The sequence below is a fragment of the Hyperolius riggenbachi genome, chromosome 3 (genome assembly GCF_040937935.1).
Source record: "Hyperolius riggenbachi isolate aHypRig1 chromosome 3, aHypRig1.pri, whole genome shotgun sequence".
NCBI lineage: Eukaryota > Metazoa > Chordata > Amphibia > Anura > Hyperoliidae > Hyperolius > Hyperolius riggenbachi.
This window is the reverse complement of record NC_090648.1, coordinates 471918091-471943891: the sequence shown is the minus strand read 5'-3', so window position 1 is coordinate 471943891 and position 25801 is coordinate 471918091. Positions and strand designations below refer to the sequence as shown.

The 25801-nt window shown below is 44.6% G+C and overlaps 1 protein-coding gene across 1 annotated transcript in view; it reads right to left on the bottom strand.

Annotated features, from left to right (window-relative positions):
• The window catches only part of LOC137562413 (solute carrier organic anion transporter family member 1B3-like), a 79966-nt gene that overhangs the window by 16536 nt on the left and 37629 nt on the right, over positions 1-25801 (bottom strand). Inside the window, exons 9-13 of the mRNA XM_068273754.1 lie at positions 21611-21806; positions 16168-16333; positions 2452-2636; positions 1117-1181; positions 913-1030 (exon numbers count right to left, since the gene is read on the bottom strand). Of these exons, the coding sequence (XP_068129855.1) occupies positions 913-1030; positions 1117-1181; positions 2452-2636; positions 16168-16333; positions 21611-21806 (730 nt within the window). The remainder of the gene's footprint in view (positions 1-912; positions 1031-1116; positions 1182-2451; positions 2637-16167; positions 16334-21610; positions 21807-25801) is intronic.

Sequence of the window (25801 nt, the reverse complement as noted above, 5' to 3'; positions counted from 1 at the left end):
ATGTCAGCTTCTGGTGTTGGTCCACGATGTTTTATCAAGGGCAGGGTCAATGCAGCTAGCTATCAGGAGATTTTGGAGCACTTCATGCTTCCATCTGCTGAAAAGCTTTATGGAGATGAAGATTTCATTTTTCAGCACGACCTTGCACCTGCTCACAGTGCCAAAACCACTGGTAAATGGTTTACTGACCATGCTATTACTGTGCTCAATTGGCCTGCCAACTCTCCTGACCTGAACCCCATAGAGAATCTGTGGGATATTGTGAAGAGAAAGTTGAGAGACGCAAGACCCAACACTCTGGATGAGCTTAAGGTCGCTATCGATGCATCCTGGGCCTCCATTGACCTGAGCAGTGCCACAGGCTGATTGCCTCCATGCCACGCCGCATTGAAGCAGTCATTTCTGCAAACGAATTCCCGACCAAGTATTGAGTGCATAACTGAACATAATTATTTGAAGGCTGACTTTTTTTGTTTTAAAAACACTTTTCTTTTATTGGTCGGATGAAATATGCTAATTTTTTGAGATAGGAATTTTGGGTTTTCATAAGCTGTATGCCAAAATCATCAATATTAAAACAATAAAAGGCTTGAACTACTTCAGTTGTGTGTAATGAATCTAAAATATATGAAAGTGTAATGTTTATCAGTACATTACAGAAAATAATGAACTTTATCACAATATGCACATTTTTTTAGAAGGACCTGTATTGTTTTTCAGTGTTGCTGTGCTTTTCAGGATTTTTGCGGTAAAAAGAAAGATTTTTCATATTTTTGCGGTAAAATTTGCATACAAGCCTATTTTTTGCGAACATTTCTCAAAATCGAAAGCAGCATTTTTGAATATTACTTTGGTGACAATTTGCAAGCAACACTGATAACAAATATATCACGGATCTGTGGAACTGCTCACCGGAAGGATTCGGCATCGTACATCCGACAAGCCCCTTTTCCTCCGCAGATCTTTGTCCCCCATTTTAGGCACGTTCTGTCTATCAGTGCGCCAAAGTAAATTGGTGCCAGAATCCCACCTGTAGAATGGAGAATAGACCAGATGAGCAGCAAGCAGCCTTATAGCCGAGAAGTCATAAAATAGGTAATAATTAATGATACACACCCAGCGTTCTCACCAGTAAAACATAGACACCCATCGCCAGCGACTTCAGCTCCGGACCGACCACCCTGCAGTACAGGAAGTAGTATTGGCAGAATTAGCCTGTGATTTATCAGTGAAAGGAACCTAAAAGCCCTCTAGAAAATACACCCCATTGTACCCTGCAGTGTTTCTAGTAAACTGCAGTAAGCAGAATAACGCGCTTAAAGTATTAGAGCCTGCTTCCACTGATGCACGCCAGCAACTGCAGTATTGCAAGAACGCATCCGAATCCATCTAGCCATGCTATAGGAACTTGGATGCCGGATGCGTATTTTTGTTGCTTGCTATCTGGTTTTTCCCCTGCATGCACATGGACAGCAGCCTATATTGATTTTAACCCATTAGCAGCTTCAAACAAAATGTTTTGTTTGAAGACTGCTGTGCAACATAAACCTTTGCCAGCACCTCTCCTTTGGCTGCCTAGTGGGCGGCAGTAAGAAGTTATATTCACCAGTTACGGTTACGGCTTCTTCTCTGTCTCCACCAGTGGCTCTGAACTTCTGGCAGGTCTTCAAATTTCCAATTGTCTCCTCCATGCATCACAGCTGCATACTCTCTGTTGCCATTAGCCGGCTCCCGATCACGTGACTCACAACAGTCATGGGATCAAGAGCTGGCGGATGGTGGTAGAGAGGGCTGTGATGTATGGAGGACACCCTTAGTGCTGGATCAGGTAAATATCACACTGCTCCTCATGCCACTCTGCATGAGGGAGGGGAGCGGGTGGGTAAAGAGCCCCCCTCCCCGTGATCACGGTTGATTATTACTCCCCTGCGTGATACTCCAGTATTTTGTAAATATCGAAAGATCCCTTAAAGAGAAACTCCAACCAAGAATTGAACTTTATCCCAATCAGTAGCTGATACCCCCTTTTACATGAGAAATAGAATGATTTTCACAAACAGACCATCAGGGGGCGCTGTGTGACTGATTTTGTGCTGAAACCACTCCCACTAGAGGCTCTGAATACCGCGGTACTCCTGGCAAATTGCCACAATGTAACAATGTTCACAGACAGGAAATGGCTGTTTAGAGCTGTCTAACAGCCAGAACAGCTAGAAACAGCTACATAACATGCCCACAGTAACAATGTCACCATGTAATACATGTCAGAATGTGAATCAGGGAAAGGAAAGATTTTACAATGAGCAAACACTGACTAAATCATTTATACATAATTATGGTAAAAATGAAGCACTTTTTTTATTACATTATTTTCAGTAGAGTTCCTCTTTAAGCATAGATAGAACCTTTACACAGTATAGTCAAAGTCACAAATGAAACCTGCGGACTCACCAGAAGACAATGACATATGCTGCAGATCCTCCTATTGAAAACACAAACGTTGAGAAGAACTGTAAGATGGCGTAAAATAAAAACATCCTTGAGCAGCTGTCCCCACGAGGACACGTCCCCAGCTTTACAGAGGATTTCACAGCGGCAAAGCCCATTGCTTCAATACAGGAGCAATTGTGATGGACCTGGAAGCACACAAAACAAAAATGTTGATTTCAAAGCCTGGCTAGAATTTACCTCCTTAAAGTGAACCTCCGGACTAAAAATCGACTCAGCAGCACTGAAAAGGCCTGGTGTTTCATTAACAGTATCAAAGCATCAGAACTTTGTTTCTCTTATCCAAGCCTCATTTTTAGCTGCACAGAAGAAAACTGCCCGGGCTTTTTTCCCCTGATGCTGTGCAAAGCATGATGGGATTTCTGATGGTGTTGCTCTCGTTCTGCTGTTTTGGTGCAAATTATTTTTTTTTACATTTTGAATTTGACATTTGAAGCCTAGCGTGTGCAGCTGGGAGGGGTTATCAGGAAACAGGACAGTTGGAACTGTGTCTTCTGCTCCTTGTCACCTCCTTTCAACCAAAAAGATGGCTGCCCCCATGACAAAGATGGCAGCCCCCGTGAATCACAAACATTTGCCTGTTCTTTTAAAACAGGGTGGGTAAAAAATGATATTACCTATCTATTCTAATTAACATAACTAATGTAACTTAATGACAGTATGTTTGTTTAGGCTGAAGTTCCCCTTTAAATGAACAAGGATGAGGGTAATAAACAAACAAACAAACACAGAACATTTATATTGCGCTTTTCTCCTGGCGGACTCAAAGCGCCAGAGCTGCAGCCACCAGGATGTGCTCTATAGGCAGTAGCAGTGTTAGGGAGACTTGCCCAAGGTTTCCATACTTTGAAAGGACCTTTTACCAATTAAAAAACACCCTGCGTTAACTGATGCATAATGAAGGAAGATGCATGAAGATGTAATATGTTGATGCTCTTGCTTGATTGGTTCCTGATCCATACACACCAAAGGCCTTCAGCTGATTTTGTCCAAACAGTAAATGTAGGGGTCAAGCAGAAATGAAGTTTCCTCAACATCCCTGCAGCTACTAGCTCCATTCCTAGCTCCGTTCACTGCGATTCAGGCACGTCATTGACCTGAGGAAGTGGGATTGTAGACCATGAAACGTGTTGTCTTTTTGTACAATTAATTCTTCTTTCGATTATATTAGGCTAGAATCTTCATTAGGTAAGCTACCCTTACCAATAACCTTTTTATACCATCTGGGCGCCTCTCAAATCGCTGTACCACATGTCACCCTCTTGAGAAAGGTGGAGACAGTTGTCTCTAGTTTTTTAGAGGGAGAGACCACATACTTGAGGGACCTGTCATCAACCTGAATGCCGGACATGTGTTCCCCAATCCCCATACGCGCTGTAGGTAGTGGCTCCTTGGCAACCTGGGTTTGTGAGTACCCCCTTGTTTTAAAATTATTTCTTATATTACTGGTAACATACTAAACTATAGTGGGCTCCTTCTCTTCTTTTGTGTGTTCTAATTTTCTTTTCCAATATATTTTATTGAACAAGACTTGCAAACAGTTTATGACAGTGTACATGTTAAAGCAGGAAAATTATTTATATATAACACAGTTAGTTAGCCATTCAAATGGGATCGTTTACAAGTTCCATTTTTGTTAGTTAGGATGGCACTCCTCTTTTAAAACAAGCTGCTAGAGTTAGAGTACAGCGAAGAGGAGAAGAGGAGAAAAGGGAAAAAAAAAGAGAAAGAAAAGATAGGGATAAGAGGAAAATGGAAAGAGAGGAGAGGAAGAGAAGAGAGAAAAAGAGAAAGAGAGAAAAGTAGTGAGTAGGTAGGTGTGTAGTAGGCTATAAAGTGGAGAGTGGAGTGTGGTACTTTAAATGCGACAGGTATTCCGGAGATAAGACTCTGGGATTGAGGTCAGGTTATAACATTATACCTTTGTACTCATCAGAATCTTTGAACTCGTACCAACAGGCCCATATTTTGGAGATTTTGTCAATCTGCTCCTGGGCTATGAAGATCTGTTCTTCCAACTCTCTCACCTTTTCAATTCTGAAAAACCACTGTTTCAGGGTAGGAACAAGTTTTGTTTTCCAGAGTGCTGGTATAGTTGCTCTGGCTGCTGAGATCATGTGAGGGACTATAGATTTCTTATACTGGGCAGGGGAATAGGTTGAATTGTGTAGAAGAAAGACATCTGGGCTATAAGGCATAGTACAACTCGAGATTTGTTGGGTGAGCCTGTGGACGTCCTTCCAGAATCTGTTTATTAGAGGGCAGTCAAACATCAAGTGGAGTAAGTTGCCAGGGCCTTTCTCACAACGCCAGCAAGTGTTAGGCACATTGGGCATAAATTTGCTTAAAATTTCCGGGGTTCTATACCATAGGGTGAGAAGTTTGTAGTTCTGTTCCCTAGTTCTTGTATTTCTAGAGGATTTATGTGTATTGGAATATATAGTGATCCATTGATCTTCTGATAAGGGTGAACCTAGAAGTTTGTCCCACTTTTTCCTGAAAATAGGAGTCAATGGAGATTGTGCATATAACAAAAGATTGTAGTTCCATGAAAGCATGTGACGCTTCACAGTTTTTGATTCACATCTTTGGTCAAATTGTGTGAGATTGTAGGTTGCTCCCTGCTTAAGAGCAGGTGTCTCTAAGAAGTGACGGATCTGGAAAAACGTCCAATAAGGCAGGGATTGGTCTGAAGTAGGGTGTGTTATGTTTTCCCGGGTTTTGAGTTTTCCAGCTGCCATAAATTGGTGTACCCTGGGGGGTTGTATCTTTGCCCAGGTTCTAAGGTAAGCTGAATCGTTGCCTGGAGTAAAGAGAGGGTGTCCTACCAGTGGGGTCATAGGCCCGTTTAAGAGGGAGATTTTATATTTTTTGCAACATGTCAAAAAGGCTCGTTTTGTTGTTACTATGAGAGGGTGGTCTAGTTTATTACCTCTGGTGGGGATGGATGGTATCCATGGGAAGCCCCCGATTTAAGTGCCTATAATCTCCTGCTCTATCTTAACCCAATCCTTCTGGTCTAGTGGGGATGTCCAGTCAATAATTCGTACTAGGTGTGAGGCAAGGTGGTATAATCTTAGATTAGGGAGGCCTGAGCCGCCTCTATCTAAGGGTAAAGAAAGAGTGCTGTTGCTAAGCCTTACTTTTTTATATCCCCATATGAATTGGTTGAGTGAAGTTTGCAGATTTTTCAGAAAGGTTGGGGGTAGGTGGACAGGAACCGTCTGGAAAAGGTATAAGAGTTGTGGAAGGATTGTCATCTTGATAGATGCCATCCTCCCAAACCAAGACAGACCTTTGAGCTTGTTCCAGTCAGTTAGTTCTTTTTGAATTTTGTCTTTGAGGGGGCCATAGTTGAAGTCAAAGAGGTTATCTAGATTCGCAGGTAATTTGATGCCGAGGTATGGGATTGCTTTAGACTCCCATTTAAAGGGGAATCTCTCTCTACAAATCGTCACTGTTTCTGCTTTAAGGGTAATGTTGAGTGCAAAGGATTTGTCATAGTTGATTTTTAGATTGGATATTAGACCAAAATTGTGGAGAGCTTGTATCAGGTTCGGGAGAGTGGTTGGGGGTTTTGACAAGAAAAATAACATGTCGTCAGCGAAAACTGCTATTTTATACTCATCTCGACCAATCTTGATGCCCTGAATGTCAGCATTCGATCTAACCTGATTTAGAAAGGGCTCCAAGCAGAGAATATAAATTAAGGGGGATAGGGGACACCCCTGCCTAGTGCCATTTGAGATAGGGAAAGACTTTGAGAAAGAGAGGTTCGCCTTTACTTTTGCTGATGGATTATTGTAAAGCAAGTTAATCCAAGAAGTGAGCTGTGTGCCCAGTCCTAGATTGGCAAGTACCGCCTTAATATAGTTCCAGGAGACCCTATCAAATGCCTTCTCGGCATCGGTCGAGAGCAAAAAGCCCTCCGACCGATGCCGAGAAAGCCAGTACTGAATCCCTATAGCTTTTGCCGTGTTGTCCCTGCCTTCCCTCCCAGGGACAAAACCGACCTGGTCTTGATGGATAAGCTGTGGAAGGAGTGGTGTAATTCTGTTTGCCAAGGCCTTGGCAAATATCTTGATATCGCAATTGAGAAGCGAGATTGGTCTGTAGTTGTTACAGAGAGCAGGATCTTTTCCTTCTTTATGAATTACCGTCACATGAGCTTCAAGGAGCTGCATTGAGGGGACAGTTTGGTCCGATACACTATTGAAGGCCTTAGTGAAGCAAGGTGCCAAGGCCTTGGCAAAAAGCTTGTAGTACTGGGCAGTCAGCCCATCTGGCCCCGGGCTCTTCCCTGATTTTAGATTTTTAACAATGCTCAGGAATTCCCCTTGGTCTATTGGGAGTTCTAGTTCTTTCACCACATCCGTTTTTAACGGGCTGAATCCGTATTTTTGTAGGTACTCCTGGATCAGCCTATTTTTATCCGCTTGTGGAGGTGTATCTTTACTAGCTGAGTGAAGGTTATAAAGGCCCAGGTAGTAATTGCGGAAGGCTTCTAAGATTGCCGGGGTAGTGACATGGTTCTGACCTTTGGGGTTGGTAATTATTGATATTAGTTGTCTAGCCCTCCTGCGTTTAAGTTTTCTTGCTAAAAAGGTACCTATTTTGTTATCCCATTCGTAGAGAGCTTTTTCTGATTGGAGGATAGAGGATTGTGCTTTCCTCTCTAAAACCTGTTTGAGGTCTTGTCTTTTATGTTGGAGGGTGGTTAGGGTGTCTTCCCTAGGGTTCATTTGGTGAGCTTGTTCTAAATGCGCAATTTCTTTTAGTAGAGTCTGTACTCGAAGATATTTTTCTCTTTTTTTTCGCGCTCCCAGCTTAATAAGTTCTCCCCTTACAACCACTTTATGGGCTTCCCAGATGGCGAGGGGCGAAGCTTCGCATGTTAAGTTATGTTTCATGTAATCTGATAGGATCTTGGTGATCTCACTGGAGGACTCTAAATCTTCCAGAAGCTCTGGGTTTAGTTTCCAGTTAAATTGGGAAGTTTTTAGAAAGGGAATTTTAAGCTTTAGAAACACTGGCGCGTGATCAGAGAAGGCTATAGAGCCTATATATGCTTTTGTAACATATTCTATGTCGAGTTGGGTAATTTGCAGATGATCAATGCGTGAATATTTCCTGTGTGGGGCAGAATAATATGTAAAATCTTTGCCCTGGGGATTCAGAGTCCTCCATACATCTACCAAGGAGAGGTCATGTAGCTTATCTTTAACCCTTTTTATCATTTTGTAGGGGAGTTGAGTTTTGCCATTTGAGGTGTCAAGTAGCGGGTGCAGAGGTATATTCAAATCATCTCCCCAAATGATCATGCCTTTAGCATAGTCTAGTAATTTGTTAGCAGTAGTAGTTAGGAAAGACTCTTGTTTTTCATTGGGCGCATAGACCGAGGCTAAAGTGATATCCCTATTACCTAATGTACAATTGGCAAATATAAATCTACCCTCCGGGTCTGCTAGGTGGTCTTTTACCTGTAGTTCACACCTTTTATGTAGAATGATTGATACTCCTCTGGTTTTACCTGCTGGAGAAGTGGAGTGGTAGCTTCTGGTATAGTTTTTATCCCTTAAGTAGGGTGTATGTCGGTTGGAGAAATGCGTTTCCTGAATCATGGCGATCATGATATTTTGGCTTTGAAGAAAATGTAGAAAAGCTGAACGCCTTTCAGGAGTATTAAGCCCATTGACATTGTGGGATGTAACCGTCCAGAGGACTGAGTCCTTTTGTGAGGACATTGTGTAGGGACCTATTAAGCTGCCACTCCACTTAATCGCCTCTTCACTACTGAAGGAGAAAGAGAGAAAGAGGATAGAACAAAGAGTGAAAGTAGAAATAGAAAATGAAGGAGAAATAGTTGACATAAGCACAAGCACAAATTAGCGTGAATTAAATACCAGTAAAATCTTATGTGCTTTCAACTGTGAATGAGAGCAATTACGGTGTAGACAGATCAACTAGTGACCTGTCTAGTTAGTTAACCGATTGAAGGTCAGTGCAGTTGTATACACTGTGTGGGGGTTAAGATGACAAGGATCGAGTCGTTGGAGCTCCAGAAATTATCCTGTGTCAACCCACCACAATTTCCTGGTTTCAGGGTGCGTATGAGGGGTGCGCCTTAAGTAATTTTATTCCCGGGGAACCCAGGGTCTAGCAGAGCCAAGAGTAGGGATCTCTTAATATTGAGATCGTCCGTAGTTGCTGGTCTGGACATCTTCCAAGTTTATAATTAGCACCAAATGAGAAAGTACGCGCCCTGAGAGGAGGAAAGTACATTATTAAAGCTTGGATAGATGGTTAGTATATATCCAATAATTATTAGTATGTATCCAATAATTAACCAACTACGAAAAACTATAAACTAAGTTAACCTTTGAACCTTTAAGTATATAACATTGTGACACACATATAGACAGGGGGTGCATAGTAGTATGACAAATATAATGTAGTTTGCGCCTTAGGCCAGGTAGGTATAACATTGTTTGGCTCTTTATGGGTAGCCCAGTTCTGCTGTCCTGGGATGGTAAGTATACGGGGGGAGTACAAAAAGACTATATAACTATCATATCTGTTAAGCGGAATATGGTGCTAAAAAAAAAAAAAAAAAAAAAAAAAAAAAAAAGAAAAAGAAAAAAGTGAGCCTTGGCCTGGTGAGACACCTCGGGGGTTAAATATGCAAGTGAAGCCATGAGACGGCCTAAAGGTTCACCAGGGTACCGGGATGAAGAACAGGAAAAAGTCACCCATCAGCGTTGTCTTGTGGGTCAGGGCCTTGATCGGCGTCACTCTCCTCAGATGCGGACCTTGGGTTGTTCTCCTGTAAATCATCTTCAGCAGGTTCCGAGGCTTGACTGAAGCGTCTCCTGCGGGCCTGTTGTTGATCACTGGAGTTGCTCAAGGTGCGGTCACGTCTCCTCGCAGACCCTATACGGTCGGCCGCCGTCAAGGTCGGAGGTCCGTCTCCGTTTGTGAGGTGTTGCCAGTCAGGTAGGTCAACCGTAGGGATATGGAGTGCCCGGCAGAAGTATTCCAGGTCTAAGGGGTGCCTCAGGTTAGCAGTAATCGAGCCCTTTGTTGCTTGTAAGCAAAAGGGAAAGCGCCAGCGATATACAATGCCGTTCTCTCTTAGGGTCTGTAGTAATGGCTTCAGTGCTCTCCTAGTCTGCAAGGTGATGATCGACAGGTCCTGATAAAGCTGGATGGTGACATCATTAAAGTAAATCTCATCTTGCTGTCTAGCTTTCCTCATGATTTCTTCTTTCAGCGAGAAGCTCGATAGGCAGCAGATTATGTCGCGCGGAGGGCCTTCTTCTCGTCCCTTTGGGCGAAGTGCGCGGTGCGCTCTTTCAATTGCTATGGGGCTGTCTTTGGGCCTTTCTAGGAGTTGGTTAAAGATGGCGGTTACCGCCTCAAGAAGGGATTCTTGGGATACCACCTCTGGAATGCCCCTTAGCCTGATGTTGTTGCGACGTCCTCTGTTATCTAAATCCTCCAGCTTTTGCTGGAATTCGAACATCCTATTATCTTGCTTTTCTGATTTGGTTTGTAAGTCGCTTACTTGTGTACGAGTGTCCTTTCCCTCCTTCTCTAGAGAGGATAGTCTAGAGTGAATCTGCGTCACATCTTCTCTGAGGTCTGCTATGGCGGAGGCGAATGATTCTTTTATGTCCGCAGCTATCTCTTTCATGATTGCCACTGTCGGCATGTTGTTTAGCTTCTCAAGTACCTTGGAGTCTTTTTGTCCCCGAGTTGTGCCTGAAGAAGAATCTTCTGAAGGGCTGGGCGAAGTTGCCGCCATGTTGGGAGAGGAGCGCCCTGTGTTTCCGCTCTTTTGGGCTCTAAACATCTCCGGAACGTTTTTCGGTGGTCGGGTTGTGGTGTCCCCCGGGTTCTTAGAGGTCCCGGTAGTCTTTTTATCCTCTTTCATCGTGGGGATTTGGCTGGAAACCAGGATTCGGTGGGTGCACGGACGGAGCTCTCTTAACAAGCAGCCATCTCAGAGCGGTACCAAGCCACGCCCCCGTGTGTTCTAATTTTATCAAGGACATTTGATTGACTACTTGCATCCCTGCAGCTGTATCTCCTATCATCTGATTTCTGTCTGACACTGCCTTCATTTTTCCACTTTCCCCACTTGTAGAGACTGACATGCGGGACCATAGAGGTCCTGTACTGTATGTTAATAGTTATCTGCTCAGAATCTTTCGGCAATGCATTTCCAACTTCCCATGATTTTTCTCTCTTTTTTTTTTCTGATTGTGGTCTAACTGGATTACCTCCACCCTGGTTTAAGGCGTGTGATTCAGCCACTACTGGCTAGAAAGATTAGCAGGGCTGCCAGGCAACTGGTATTGTTAACTCCTGAAGTCCTGCAATATTTATGTTTATGCAACTGAAAAAAGCTATCATCAGCAGTAAAATACCACCACCATTCCACCAGTCCACCATGCAGTGGTGTAGCTAAGTAGCTGTGTGCCCCCCAAGCACTCTATACATAACAATTGATATGGCGCACCAAAACCTGCCAATGGCAACTACAGTGTCAGAGGTGCAAGAGGAGGATAGGGAACAGTTTGTTAATGATTACCACTATTCAAAGTATCTATAGAAGTGATTATTATGAGCATAGGACCAATAGAGAGCTAATACTGTAATTGAGGGAGGGCCCTTTGGGGCTCCTCTGGCCCAAGGGCCCCGATGCGGTTGCAACCTCTGCAACCCCTATTGCTATGCCCCTGCCACAATGTTAAAATATGGTAATAAATTTCAGTGCCTTGGTGAGGATGATCCCAAAATGCACCCTACCCCTTCCTGCACGCAATGCCCCCCCAGATATCTGTATAATCAAGCTTTGTATATCATCCATCAATTAGTATATCTTTGCAGCTGGATGGGAAATATCCTCAAAGAAAAGAGTACTGATCATAGTGTACCAAAGATATTTAATTTAAAATGTAAAACAAATGTGCACTCACAAGTGTATGTTGGTATACGGTCTAGCTTTCAAAGTAGGCGCCCTCCTATCTTTCAAAGTAGGCCCCCTCTTATAAGAAAAAATAGGAAGATTCTTAAAGCGGACCCAAACCAAACATTTTTTTAATTCAAAATATTTAGTTGCACCACTCTGACACATACAAAGATTAATAAACACTCCTTCAAGCCTATGAACATTTCAGTGCATGCTTTTCACCCTTCTCTTTTCATAATTAGGGTTATACAGGTGGCAGCCATTAGCCATTCCTCCTTTGCCGGACACCACCTACTCCACCAGTCTGCCGGATTCTGTCCCGGCAATATGAAAGGAAGGGAGGGGTTCCTCCAATAAATGTAAAATATTTTTTATTTGTCATCATGCAGCTGAAAAAAGGCTGCTATTTATTATTATAATTTAGAAAATAGATTTTATTTCTGAAATCTTGTATTTTTCATTTGGATCCACTTTAAATTCCTCATCCTCAGGAAAGCTATCTGTTAGTAGATGTCAGCGTCATCACAATCCTAGCAATATTATTCCTTACAGTGTAAAATCTGGTCACTAATGGAATCCGACCAGTAATATCTCTATGGGAACTGTGCCATCTCCACTGTCTAGTACTGATCCCACCCTGGGCCCTATCTATGGCCTATAATGCTTAAAGAGGAACTATAACGGCAAAACGGCCCCTGGGGGGTACTCACCTCGGGTGGGGGAAGCCTCAGGATCCTAATGAGGCTTCCCACGCCGTCCTGCGTCCCTCGGGGGTCTCGCTGTAGCCCTCCGTACAGCGGTGACGCAATATTTACCTTCCTGGCTCCTGCGCAGGCGCTCTGATGGCTGTCGGCGCCGAAGTAGGCGGAAATACCCGATCGCCGTCGGGTCTGCTCTACTGCGCAGGCGCAAGTTTCCGGCGCCTGCGCAGTAGAGCGGACCCGACGGAGATCGGGTATTTCCGTCTATTTCCGTGCCGAAAGTCGCCACAGCGCCCCCGCTGGAGCCAGCAAAGGTAAATATTGAACTGACAGTCGGCACAGTCGCCGGCTGTTCGGAGGGCTGCGGCGAGACCCCCGTGGGACAGAGGACGGCGTGGGAAGCCTCATTAGGATCCCGAGGCTTCCCCCACCCGAGGTGAGTACCCCCCAGGGGATGTTTTTCATGTTACAGAGTCTCTTTAACCTCTCTGAAAAAATGTCTTCTTCACATCATCAATTATTTTCTCTCTCATTGTCCAGTCCATTGCAATTGGCTGGACCCGTTGAAGCAGATGGATTTTCACTGATCTCTCCGAAGCCTCCAGGTGAAAACTCCTGAAATGCAATAGAGAGTTGACATCGGTAGGCTTGGTATAGAGGTCGGTAACCAATCTATCACCCTGTCTCATGGCGCTGTAGCAAACAGCGGTGATCCTTCATCTCTCCCCTCGGTGCACAGATCAGTTAAATAGATTGAGCAGCAAGCAGCCTTTCACCTTACCTCGTTCCAGCGAAGAGCCTGCAGCCTGAGCCTCCGATCCCCGCTATGAACTCAGCCGCGTAATGCCGAATATCCGGGTCCCGGCTTCATGACGTCATCAAGCCAGGACCCGGGTAACCAGCAATACGCGGCGGAGTTCAGAGCGGGGATCGGAGACTCGGGCTGCAGGCTCATTGCTGGAACGACATAAGGTGAGAGGCTTCTTGCTGCTCAATTTTTTTAGCCGATCTGTGCATGGAGGGTAGGGGAGGGTGGGGGCTGTTATCTGGCCACTGGGAAGCTGTTATCTGGGGCTTAAACAGCTAGCTGGCATCAGATTGGGGGGGAGTGGCTCTGATGATGGGGGAACATCTGGTTAACCTGTGGGGGGGGGGGGATAGACTAATACTGCGGTACATCTGGCTATAATGGGGGGGCACATCTGCTTATAATGGGGGACCATTTTATCCTGGGGAACATCTGACTGTAATGAAGGGTGCCAATCCTGGGGGTGCTACTGTCTCTATACTGGGGGGGGGGGATACACATACAGGGGGCACATTTGACTATACTGGGGGACTGATATTGGGGACACATCTGGCTATACTGGGGGGTGTGCGATGCTACTCGGGACACATCTGACTATACTAGAGGGACATAAAAGTGGCGGCATGGTTTTTTATCACAGTGGCGCTGTGATAAAGAAGGAAAATTTTGAGTTTCATTTATAATCATTTAGGTCCCTCAGTGTCCTCCCGGTCCCAACTGTTGTTCAGCTGTGATACCTGTTACAGTCCTTGGCTGATTAAGTTGTGAACTACTGCACATGCCCGGTCCTAGGTAAGCGCCTCCTTCATCACACTCCCATCCCCTAGAGCATTATGTGTATGTGCAGTTAGTTACAAAGCAATGTAGGGCACTAGGAGGACACTGAGGGACAGGGGCAGCGCCAGGGTTGTGCTTTTGGGTGCTCAAGCACCCCCTACAATTGTCTAAGCACCCCCAAAGCACCCCTGGTGTGAACTGACTTCAGGCGACTAAGAGATGCCGAGTCAGTTCACTGCGGCAGCCCGAAGCAGCAGAGCAGGGCTACGGTAAGATGGTTTCAAGTCTGCAGTGCAGGGCTTCGGGCGGCCATTTTCCCATAGCCCTGCTCTCAGTGCGGGGTAATGCAGGCAGGAAGTCACGTGACGTCGGGAAGGAAGAGGATCGTGGAAGCTGCGCGCCACAAAGAGGTCGGGACAGGAGGAGGTCGGGACAGGAGGTCTTCTGACTGTGGGTGAGTATATGGGTTTTTCTTTTTCAACAGGTGGTGCTGATTGTGGTCAGAACTGCTGAGGATTGTGCATATTGTGGTCAGATCTGCTGAGGATTGTGCATATTGTGGTCAGAACTGCTGAGGATTGTGCATATTGTGGTCAGAACTGCTGAGAATTGTGCATATTGTGGTCAGATCTGCTGAGGATTGTGCATATTGTGGTCGGATCTGCTGAGGATTGTGCATATTGTGGTCAGATCTGCTGAGGATTGTGCATATTGGGGTCATATCTGCTAATGATTGTGCATATTGGGGTCATATCTGCTAACGATTGTGCATATTGGGGTCATATCTGCTAACGATTGTGCACATTGGGGTCATGTCTGCTAACGATTGTGCATATTGGGGTCATATCTGCTGAGGATTGTGCATATTGGGGCAGATCTGCTGAGGATTGTGCATATTGTGGTCAGAGCTGCTGAGGATTGTGCATATTGTGGTCAGAACTGCTGAGGATTGTGCATATTGTGGTCAGAACTGCCGAGGATTGTGCATATTGTGGTCAGAACTGCTGAGGATTGTGCATATTGTGGTCAGATCTGCTGAGGATTGTGCATATTGGGGTCATATCTGCTGAGGATTGTGCATATTGTGGTCAGATCTGCTAACGATTGTGCATATTGGGGTCATATCTGCTAATGATTGTGCATATTGGGGTCATATCTGCTAACGATTGTCCACATTGGAGTCATATCTGCTACCGATTGTGCATATTGGGGTCAGATCTGCCAATGATTGTCCATATTGGGGTCAGATCTGCCAAATTATTGAACGTGTTTTTTGTTCAAATCTAAATCTGCTCACATTTCTTGAGAAAACCTGTACAATTATGTGAATTTTCTCGGGAAAGGGTGACCAAAACTTGGGCCCTCTGTCTTTGTTGCACTTTTAAAGGGAACCCGAGGTAAGAATAATATTGAGGCTGCCATATTTCTCTCCTTTTAAGCAATACCAGCTGCCTGGCTGCCGTGCTGGTCCTCTGCCTCTAATTCTTTCAACCATAGACCCTGAACAAGCATGCAGCAGGTCAGGGGTTTCTGACAATATTGTCAGAACTGACAAGATTAGCTGCATGCTTGTTTCTGGTGTAATTCAGTTCACTACTGCAGTCAAATAGATCAGCAGGGCTGCCAGGCAACTAGAATTGTTGAAAAGGAAATAAATATGGCAGCCTCCATATCACTCTCACCCGGGGTTCACTTTAAATTACAGTTAGCTCCGCCCTCATCCGGTCATGACCACGCCCATCTTTCCGCCGCGGCGCATGTTGTAGCCTCACCCACTTTTTGCTGCGGCGCGCGAATCAGCTGCCCCCGGAAATTGGTTCAGCACCTGCATAACACCCCCTAAAAAAATTCCTGGATCCGCCACTGCCGAGGGACCTAACAGACTAGAGACTAGGCTGGACGAAGCCCAGGTGAGTAAAACACAACTTTTTCCTTAATCTCAGACTTACTCTTATTTTGCCACACCTAGATCTGTCACATTCATATAATAATATAGACAAGGCAGGATTTTTATTCTTTTTGCTCCTAGGCCAAGTATGTTGGGGCTCTTCTTCCATGTGTAGCCCCCTCTTCCATGTGTAACATTTATGTACTGCAGCCCCTCAATACCTTGGATATCCGCTTCTCTTTTCATGTGTTTCTCCCCATTTGCAGCCAACCATTTCATTTGTAGCAACCCCTATTTCATGTCCAGGTGCCCCCTTGGGCTGAATATAGAACATTTCCACAAATCTTCAAGCACCACTGTACAGAAGCCATAGTGAGCTTTAATAATTGGCTGATAGAGTAGAAAATCCAGCTCTAGACCTGACCATGCAGCCTCTATCACCCACAGTTAACACAGAGCTGAGGACATCTTTGCAAAGGGTTATGGGAATTGGTTATATTCCTTGGCTTACCATGGCCTTTCCAGCACCTGAAGAAGATGTGCAGCCTGCCAAGCATGCTGACATATAGGTGATTCCATTCTCTCCACACACCGGATCCCACTGGTTGGTAGAACATTGGCAATGTGAGTTGCAGGATGAGAAGAAGTTACCTTCATGAAATGCCTGTACTTTACCCCTGAAATGAAAGGGAGAAGCAGGATGTTATGTACCAATACAGATTACCATTCCAAAAAACAGGAAAGAGGAAAACTCTCATTGTTCCTGTACACAAAACTGCAACTGAAAACCAGGACAGGAAGGGGGGTGGACAGAAGTGACACCTGCCTTGCTGCATCTCAAAGAGGGCAGTGTAGGAGGTGGCACCTTAACATCTAACGTGATTATCTGACCCAGGATCTTCATTGGTGATTAAGTGCTTATCGCCATTACCACAATGAGCTGTCTCCATGCCTAGGGGTTGGTCCCCCTACTGCCCTGTATTACAACAAGAAAGTGAGGACTGGGCTGTCTCTTATTTTGTGTCTAGCTGGTTGCATGTACAGTATTTGGGAACCTCAGCTGGTAATTTGGGCAGTGGTGTAACTACAATTAATGCCCCCCCCCCCCCAGTGAAACTTTGATGCCCCCCCAATGATCTCACCCCTTCCCTTGCCTCCCCGAGGGGGCCCATCTCACAAACGTCATAAAACATGTGTGCCAATGTGCTTGGTTATCCTGTCAGTTGGTCCGCTAGCACTTCTGCCCTGTGTTCCCCATTATACCCTGGGCACATCTCAGGGTTGCTAAGTGGTGAACCACAAGAACAGCTGCCTTTTATACTTCAGTCTCCTACAAATCAGGTGTGAGGTCTGTTCCATAACAGGGAAGTTCTGTGGGTTTGCTGTCTGCTTTATAATGAGGTTCAACAATGCATTGCAGCACACAGGTTTTATCTATACAGTGATTTTCAGTTACATAATCTCTGTAGGACAATTTCACCACTCTCACTTAGCACGAGAGCTTACCTATATAATCTGGTCATAGTATTCAGAATCTGTTGGCCCTCATACTACATCGGAGTGGTGAAATTGCCCAACCATTGGATGTGTGGACCCACCCATACCCATATTAAGTTACTGTATATACTCGAGTATAAGTCTAGAAATTTAGGACTGATTCACTTCATAAAAGTAAACGGGTTGACTTATACTCGAGTCACAGGCAACACTGAGCACACTGAGTAATGTGCGTACTAATAGTGACATTCCCATTAGCAGTAACATACCCAGTGGTAAGTGACACTTTGAGGAAAGGAAATGCCAAGAAAACACAGGTCTGAAAGTCCTGGCCACAACAATTAGCAAGAAAAGTGTCAGGAGGGAAATACTGGGCTGCATAAAAGGAATGAATAATTGCTGCTCTTGGGGGCCTGAAAGAGGTATTGGCTGCACTTAAGGGACAGGAGGGAGGAATAATGGCTGCAATACTGTATGCAGTGCAGTCATTTACCCCTCCTGGGCCTCAAGTGCAGTCATTAACTTTGCTGGGTAGACTTATAATTGAGTCAATCAAAATTCCAGATTAAGAGTGTTGAATATTTGAGTCGACTTATACACAAATTCGACTTGCATTCTAGTATAGACAGTGATTAGGCATGTATTTATAGTACTTCCTCCTACAATTATATATTGTACATTATCTAAGATGTACAGGATGGGGGGATGGGTAGGGTATCTTGGCTTTCCTGCTTTGGGTGCTAGAGAACAAGGGATAATCGTGAAATATCTCTTTCACACTGAAGTTGACATTTTCAACTGGTGCACAATGTTTGCAAAAATAGAATGGATTTTTTCGCTAGTTATTTATTTTAATGAAAATCAGAACTTTCTTCAAATGGTGCACTTTCATGCCCACCGATTTCAATGCATCTTGTGAAAATGTGTCAAATTTTTATTTTATTTTTGGGAGTATTCTCATCTATGCGAAAATGTGACATTTTCACAAAAATAATGACGAAAATCGCTCATCACTATAAAGGACCTGGCTGTAGAGATAAGAATATTTTTCCAAACAGTTAATCACAGTGGATTCAATTCACCAAGCATTACTTTATTTGGTAATGAAGTGAACAGCTGATTTTATAGAACATACAGTCAAATGTCAATTCACTAAGGCTGTTACCGCATGTAAAAGTACAATTACCACTTAATTACCGAAATGGGCGAATACTCCGGCCTATCAATAAACTGGAGTAAATCCGCTATTTTCTCTTTTGAAGGTCTGGAGATCTCGGCCTCCTCGCTACCATGCCCTCTCCAATTCGTGAAAACCTTTAAATACTTGGGTGTGGTGGTCCAAGCCTCTGCATCCAACTATTATGAGGACAATGTAGCTCAATTACTCCCACTTATTCAACAGAAACTGTCTTCCTGGACAAAGCTACCACTACCTGTTATGGGACGCGTAAACTTGGTTAAAATGGTCCTAGAGCTAAAAATCCTCTACATTCTGCACAACTCCCCCGTATATATCCCAATCACTTTTTTTAACAAGCTTAGATCCCTAATACTGTCCATTGTATATGGAATAAATCACGAGCAAAACTTAAATATGCCATATTACAGTGCCCCTCTTCCTTGGGAGGAGTAGCGCTGCCATCCCCTTTCCTATATTATATTGCTTCTCAGTTAGAGCAATTAGCTCACTGGTTTGTAACTAAGTCTCTACAACCCCCAGAATTGCTGGGCTTTTCCTCCACTGAAACTGCCAACAACCTCCCATTTGCTCTACTAAAAGGTACCTTTACCTCAAACGCATTCCAACACTATTTTAATACAAGCCTCTAAAGTTTGGCGGACGGCGAGCAGGTTAATGTCCCATTCTACGTGGGAACACTATACACCCCTATGGCATAATCCCAAACTTCCCGAATTACTTAAACTCCACAATACTTCCTGATGGGCTGTCTTCGGAATCCACTATTTGGGCCAAATTATTACACGAACATCTCTCTATTCTTATGCCGACCTCCAAGCCCGCTACTCCCTACCTCCACAATTTCAATTTATGTACCTGCAACTTCAACATGCTCTGCACTACCAATTTCCTAATGGCCTTCCCTCCATTGAAACTTCAACTATCATGGAGTTCCTTAAAGGGGAACTGAAGAGAGAGGTATATGGAGGCTGTCCTGTTTATTTCCTTTTAATCAATACCAGTTGCCTGGCAGCCCTGCTGGTCTATTTCTCTGCAGTAGTATCTGATTAAAACCAGAAACAAGCATGCAGCTAGTCTTGTCAGATCAGACTTATAAGTCTGAACCACTGAAACACCTGATCTGCTGCATGCTTGTTCAGGGGCTATGGCTAATAGTATTAAAGGCAGAGGATCAGCAGGGCTGCCAGGCAACTGGTATTGTCTAAAAGGAAATAAACATGACAGCCTCCATATACCTCTCTCTTCAGTTCCCCTTTAAGGATGGTCCACTCCCACATCATATAGGTACCCTATATAATATGTTAAATGAGCATATTGCTGGCCCAATTGTGGAAAAATCCAAAGATAAATGGCTGCAATTAAACCTCCAAATTGATGCAGAAGAGTGGGAGGACTGCTTGCTCGCCACCCGTCTCGTATCTCCCTGCATTAGAGACCGCTTGACCCAACTATATATAATCCACCAAAGCTACCTAACCCCCAGACATGTCTCTAAATACTCCCCACACACCACTAATGCATGCCCTAAATATTCATCAGCCAACCCTTCCTTTCTACACCTACTATGGCTTTGCCCCCCAATCGCTGACCTATGGAAGCAGGTGGTTGGATTCCTGCATGATACTATGGGGTCTCCAGCCACACTCAATGTCAAAAGCCGCATCATATATATATCAACATATATGACGAAGATATGAATACATTTGACAAGTTTTTTCTAATAGAAACTACGTTTATGCTTAAACTGTGTGTTGCATTTAGATGGTTGTCCCCTGTACATCCTACTTTTCTAGACTGGAAAATTAAAGTTAAAAACTCACTCCCCCTAAAGAAACTGGTATATCGACACAGGGGATGCCCATCTAAATTTAATAAAATTTGGGATAGATGGCTAGATAAAGTAAATTGAATATACCTCTTGAATATTGTAAGTGCCAATGGACAATGTGCCTACTAATACCTACTTCCCCACTCTTGATTCCCACTGCCACCTTTTTTGACTCCGTTGGGCCCTCTCTCCTTAATTTACCTGGTGCCCTACTCCCTTCCTAATCAGATGACACCTGCCCTCTTCCTACTCCCCTTCTTCTCCTCTCCTTACGCCCCCACCAGTATGCTTACTTTCCATGGGTAGTCTTTTCTAAACCGCTACTCTTTGCAACTTATACCACATTGGTTATACTTGCTTATTTTACCTGCTGTCCTGTAAAAAAAAGTGTATCAAGAATTCTGTACTTTAATAAATTGGTACATTTTATATCGATCCTTTTATATTCAATAAACCTTTTGGTCAATCAAAAGTACAATTACCAGTTAATGAGGTAAGTTACCATGCAGTAAACACGTCAATAAATCTCAATGCACTAAGATTAGAGCACTTGGAAAAATAAGTGAGCCTGGAGCTGTCGGTAACTAACAATCAAACATTCAGTAAAATGAACAGGCCAAGGAGACAACCAATAAGAGGCGTCACCCAGTCCTACTGCTTAAACCATTGGTGCCAATGTACAGCTGGGCCAGTTTTAGCAACAATTGGGCTCCAGGGCAAAATTAGCCTGGGGCCCCCCATCAGACACCCGACCAAAAATCAGCATTAGGGGCCTTTTGTTGCAGCCAAATTTCCCTCATTAGCCCCTCAGCCGGTCGCTGACCATCCCAGTCTCCTCCCAACTTAACTGTGATCCCTGCCCCTGGGGCCCCTGGCTGCAGAGTCTTAGGCAGTGTAGTGTCTCAGCTGCCCACCAGCAAAAGTGAGATGCTATTCTGCCAAAGACTCTGCACAGGCCCCCGGGGAGCAACAGTTAAGATGGGGGGAGGCACCTTGGGGGCCCCTACAGCTGGCTGTGGGGCCCTGGGGTGATTGGCCCCTTTGCCTCTATGGTAGCGCCGGCCCTGCTCATGCAGTCCACTTGCACCAGAAGAATCATCACAATTCTGGCCAGAAGTGAGAGAAAATCACCATAGCAGAGCAGAACACAGCTCGCTGCCAAGACTTACTCCACAGCTGGTTAGACGTCTACTTTTTACCATTTTACCGAACAGGTCTTAGTGAAGTGAAGGCATGTTTTTTGGCAAATTACCAAACTATTACTGCATGCGTGAAAATCTTAGTGAACTGTTAGTGAATTTGAAAAAAAAAAGACTAAAATACTGTGAATGCAGTATTTTACCGACCTACTAATTTTTACCTAACAGGTCTTAGTGAATTGAAGCCATAGCGTCATTCAAATGAATACAATGAAAATCATCAGCTTGCCCGTTGTAGGTGATGGTGATTCCAGCCACGTCCTTATTCTCACAGCCAATAATGAATACCACCATGGACGGGATTAGAGCGATGATTGTTGTGATGAATGACATTTTAGACGCTGACAGTAAACCAAATTTATATTTCTTCATGATGAGCCCTCCAAGGAACATGCCAAGAGCTGCCGCCGGTAAGGTGGTCACACCTGCAGGAGACAAGATTTAACTGTTATGGCCAGGCCGATTTACAGGAGCGTATAGGCACAGATGTCCTGGCACTCTAGACTTTGCCCTCCTTCAACGTACAAAATACCGGCAAACTGCATCCCAAGCGTCCTGGCTGTCCCAGCTGTCACTTCTCCCTTAGTTCCCTTGCCTGTCATAGGTAGCTAAAGGTTCTTCTTAGTATTAGGTAGCTAGAGCAATCCTCAGTATTAACCTCTTGACGACCAGCTAACGCCGACTGGCGTAAACTGGTCGTCTGCGGGTTACCATGGCGGCCGCTCGATCGAGCGGCCTTTCCATGTCAGTTCACGGAGGGTGTCTCCGTGAACAGCCGGAGAGCCGCCGATAGCGGCTCGCCGGCAAAATGTAAACAGGCGGGGAAGAAATCCCTGCTGTTTACATGATACGGCGCTGCTACGCAGCAGCGCCGTAAGTCAGATCGGCGATCCCCGGCCTCTGATTGGCCGGGGATCGCCGGCATATGATAGGCTGAAGCCTATCCCACAATGCGCAGGACGGATATCCGTCCTGCGCAGCCCAGGAAGGGAGAGGGAGGTAAGGGGAGGGAGGGAGCGCACAAAACGCTGCGGAGGGGGGCTTTGAGGAGCCCCCCCCCCCCCCGCTACCCACTAATGGCCGGCGGCGATCAGACCCCCCCAGCAGGACATCCCCCTAGTGGGGAAAAAAGGGGGGTAGTCTGATCGCCCTGCTGCACTGCTGATCGGTGCTGCGGGCTGTAGAGCCCACGCAGCACCGATCAGTGAAAATTCCCCTGGTCGGCAAGTGGTTAAATAAATTCACCTGAAGAACATCACAAAAATCAAGCACCTCATCTCACGAGAAGATCTGCCAACATCAGTTCATGCCTTCATTACATCCCGACTGGACAATTGTAATGCTCTCTACACTGGCCTTCCAAACAAGGACTTGTACCACCTACAGCTTATACAGAATACTGCTGCCAGACTTTTAACTAAATATCATTGTCACATAAATCCGGTCCTGCACTCCTTTCACTGGCTAACTATAAAATAGAGGATCCTATTCAAGATCAGCCTACTGAGATTTAAATCACTACATAATCTTGGTCCTGGATACATGAATGAAATGTTGCAGATGCGTAGCAATCTCAGATCCACAGGTTCTAATAATCTAGTCATACCCAGAGTCCACCTGAAAACTTTTGGTCCCAGAGCCTTCTGCTCCTACGTTATGGAACTCCATTCCTCAGCAGATCAGGACAGTTCCATCTATGGATTTGTTTAAATCCAGACTGAAAACCCACCTGTTCAGTTTGGCACTTGCAGAACTATAATTTTATCCTCTGTGTCAATACTTCATCCTACTGCCAATTACTAAATCTGAGAGAGCCTAAGCGCTTTGAGTCCTATGGGAGAAAAGCGCAATAGAAATGTTATTATTAAAGAGACACTGAAGTCTCTTAAAAATCATCTTTTTATTATAAAATCCTGTGTAATAATATGATAGCCTACCTAAGCCGCCGCATCCCCGCCTCTGAAATCTATCTAAATCCGACCTAACTCCTCCCTCCCTCTCCCCTGCAAAATCCACGACTTTCTTGGTCATGGATTTTGCTGCCCTGTACGCTTCCGTGTGAGGCAGAGCTATGAGCTGCAGCCCTGCCTCACATGCGTCTGTCAGTGGCGGATCTCCGCCTCTCCCCCGCCCATCTCAGTGAAGGAAGACTGAGAGGGGCGGGGGATAGGCGGCGATCCGGGCTGACAGACGCGCTGCCGCTGAGAGGCAGAGCTGCGGCTTATAGCTCTGCCTCTCACGGAAGCGCTGCCCGGATTTCCCCCCGGGGGTTGGGGGGAATTTTGTTAGATTAGAGCGGAGGGGATGTGATGGTTTAGGTAGGGCTATCATATTACACTGGATTTTATAATAAAAAGATGATTTATAAGAGACTTCAGAGTCACTTTAAGTATTTAAGTAACTAGGGGTGCCCCCGACTAAATTTTTATTAATTGACCAGGCCAGGCACAACAGTCAGCTGCTTTGTATGATTATTGAAAACTATTAATCACTTTTTTTAATGAAAAGTTATTAAAGAGGAACTGCAGTGAAAATGACATAATGAATTAAACTGTTTATTTTTTACTATATTCATTTAGTTTGCCCACTGTAAAATATTTCCTCTCCCTGATTAACATTCCAAAATTTATCACAAGTGACACCATCTTTAGACCTGTCAGGTGGTCTCTGAGGAATGTTTGTTTAGTTCCAAAGCCAGTACAAAATATACCTGGTCTCCCAGAAAGCTCTGGAAGGAGAATTCCACATATCTGAACAGCCTAGGCTAAGCATCACTGGGAAAGCGGGGTTACATACCAATATACAGCAATATATAGATATAGGAGAGATTTATCACCCTGAAACCAGGAAAATGAGCGTAAAAGTGGATATCCTGAACTACTATATGTTGCTACAGGGCCTCTTTAATCACATCTGATAACTTTACTGATTTGTTTTTGCAAAGTACAAATCATAAAAGCATAGCTGAAGTAAAAATAAACCAACTGACAACAGTTGTGGCCGAAATTGTTGGCACCCGAGAAATTTTTCCAAAAATCAAGTATTTCTCACAGAAAAATATTGCATGTTTTGCTCACATGTTTATTCCCTTTGTGTGTATTGGGAACAAAACAAAAAAGGGGATGATATAAAAAAGCAACTTGGACATAAGGTCACACAAAACTTCAAAAATGGGCTGGACAAAATTATTGGCACCCTTAACTTAATATTTGGTTGCATACCCTTTGGAAAAAATAACTGAAATCAATTGCTTCCTAATAACCATCAATAATCTTCTTACACCTTTCTCCCGGAATTTCAGACCACTCTTCCTTTGCAAACTGCACCAGGTTTCTCTTATTGGAAGGGCACCTTTTCCCAACAGCAATTTAAAGATCTCTCCACGGGTGTTTAATGGGATTGCGATCTGGACTCATTGCTGACCACTTCAGAACCCTCCAACACTTTGTTGCCATCCACTTATGGGTGCTTTATGACATATGTTTAGGGTCTTATTCCTGCTGGAAGAGGATGAAGACCCTAGATCTCGGATGCAGATTTCCTCACTTTGTTTTGTTCTTGTTCCAATACACACAAAGGGAATAAACATGTGTATAGCAAAACATGTGTTACTGCAATACTTTTGCTTGGGGTGCCAACAATTTTGGCCATGACTGTATAGTACTAGCTGTAACGATTGCGAATTATCTCCGTAGTCAGCGCAGAAGATGTGCGCTGACACTGCGGAAGTCCTCCACAAGCGTATAAAACGACAGAACCCAGCTTTGGTGCTATGCACCTGTAGAGAGAAAGTGAGCACAGAGACAGAATGTATGTGTGTCCACCAATCTAGTTGCCACCTGGCGATGGTGAACACACAACAGCGGAAACCAAGTGGGAACGCAATCGCAAGAGTGGCGATTGCCAATAGCGACACAAGACCGAGCAAGACAGAGCACAAGTGTAGCAAGAAAGACACAGCAAACAACAATGATCAGAACGCCAAGGAAAATAACAAACGCACTCGCCAAGCGCGGTCGCCGCGCGAAAAGTGCAACAGCGACAAAGCACGCCAACCCTAACTAACTGATGTAACACAAAAACGAAAAGAGAACGTGAACGCTTGCTAAACAGTTGCCTCACCGAGCCTACAGTAAGCGCTCACTCCAGACAAGACAAACAGAAGGAGTAGCCAGTAGCAACCGCAGCTCTGGCCTACACTCCCAGACAGAAGGAACCACCGCCACTACCGCTAGGGCGAATGCGATCCCAACAGACAGTACGATTTCCTGTCGACCGCCGCTGGCGACAAGACAATCGCAACAGATAGACAGTACAAAGCAAAATAGATAATACAATCTGACTACGCTGGAAAGAATGCCTTGTGCACTCCCAAGGTATTATTCTAAGATAATCTTAGCAAACGATTTGCAAAGGCTGA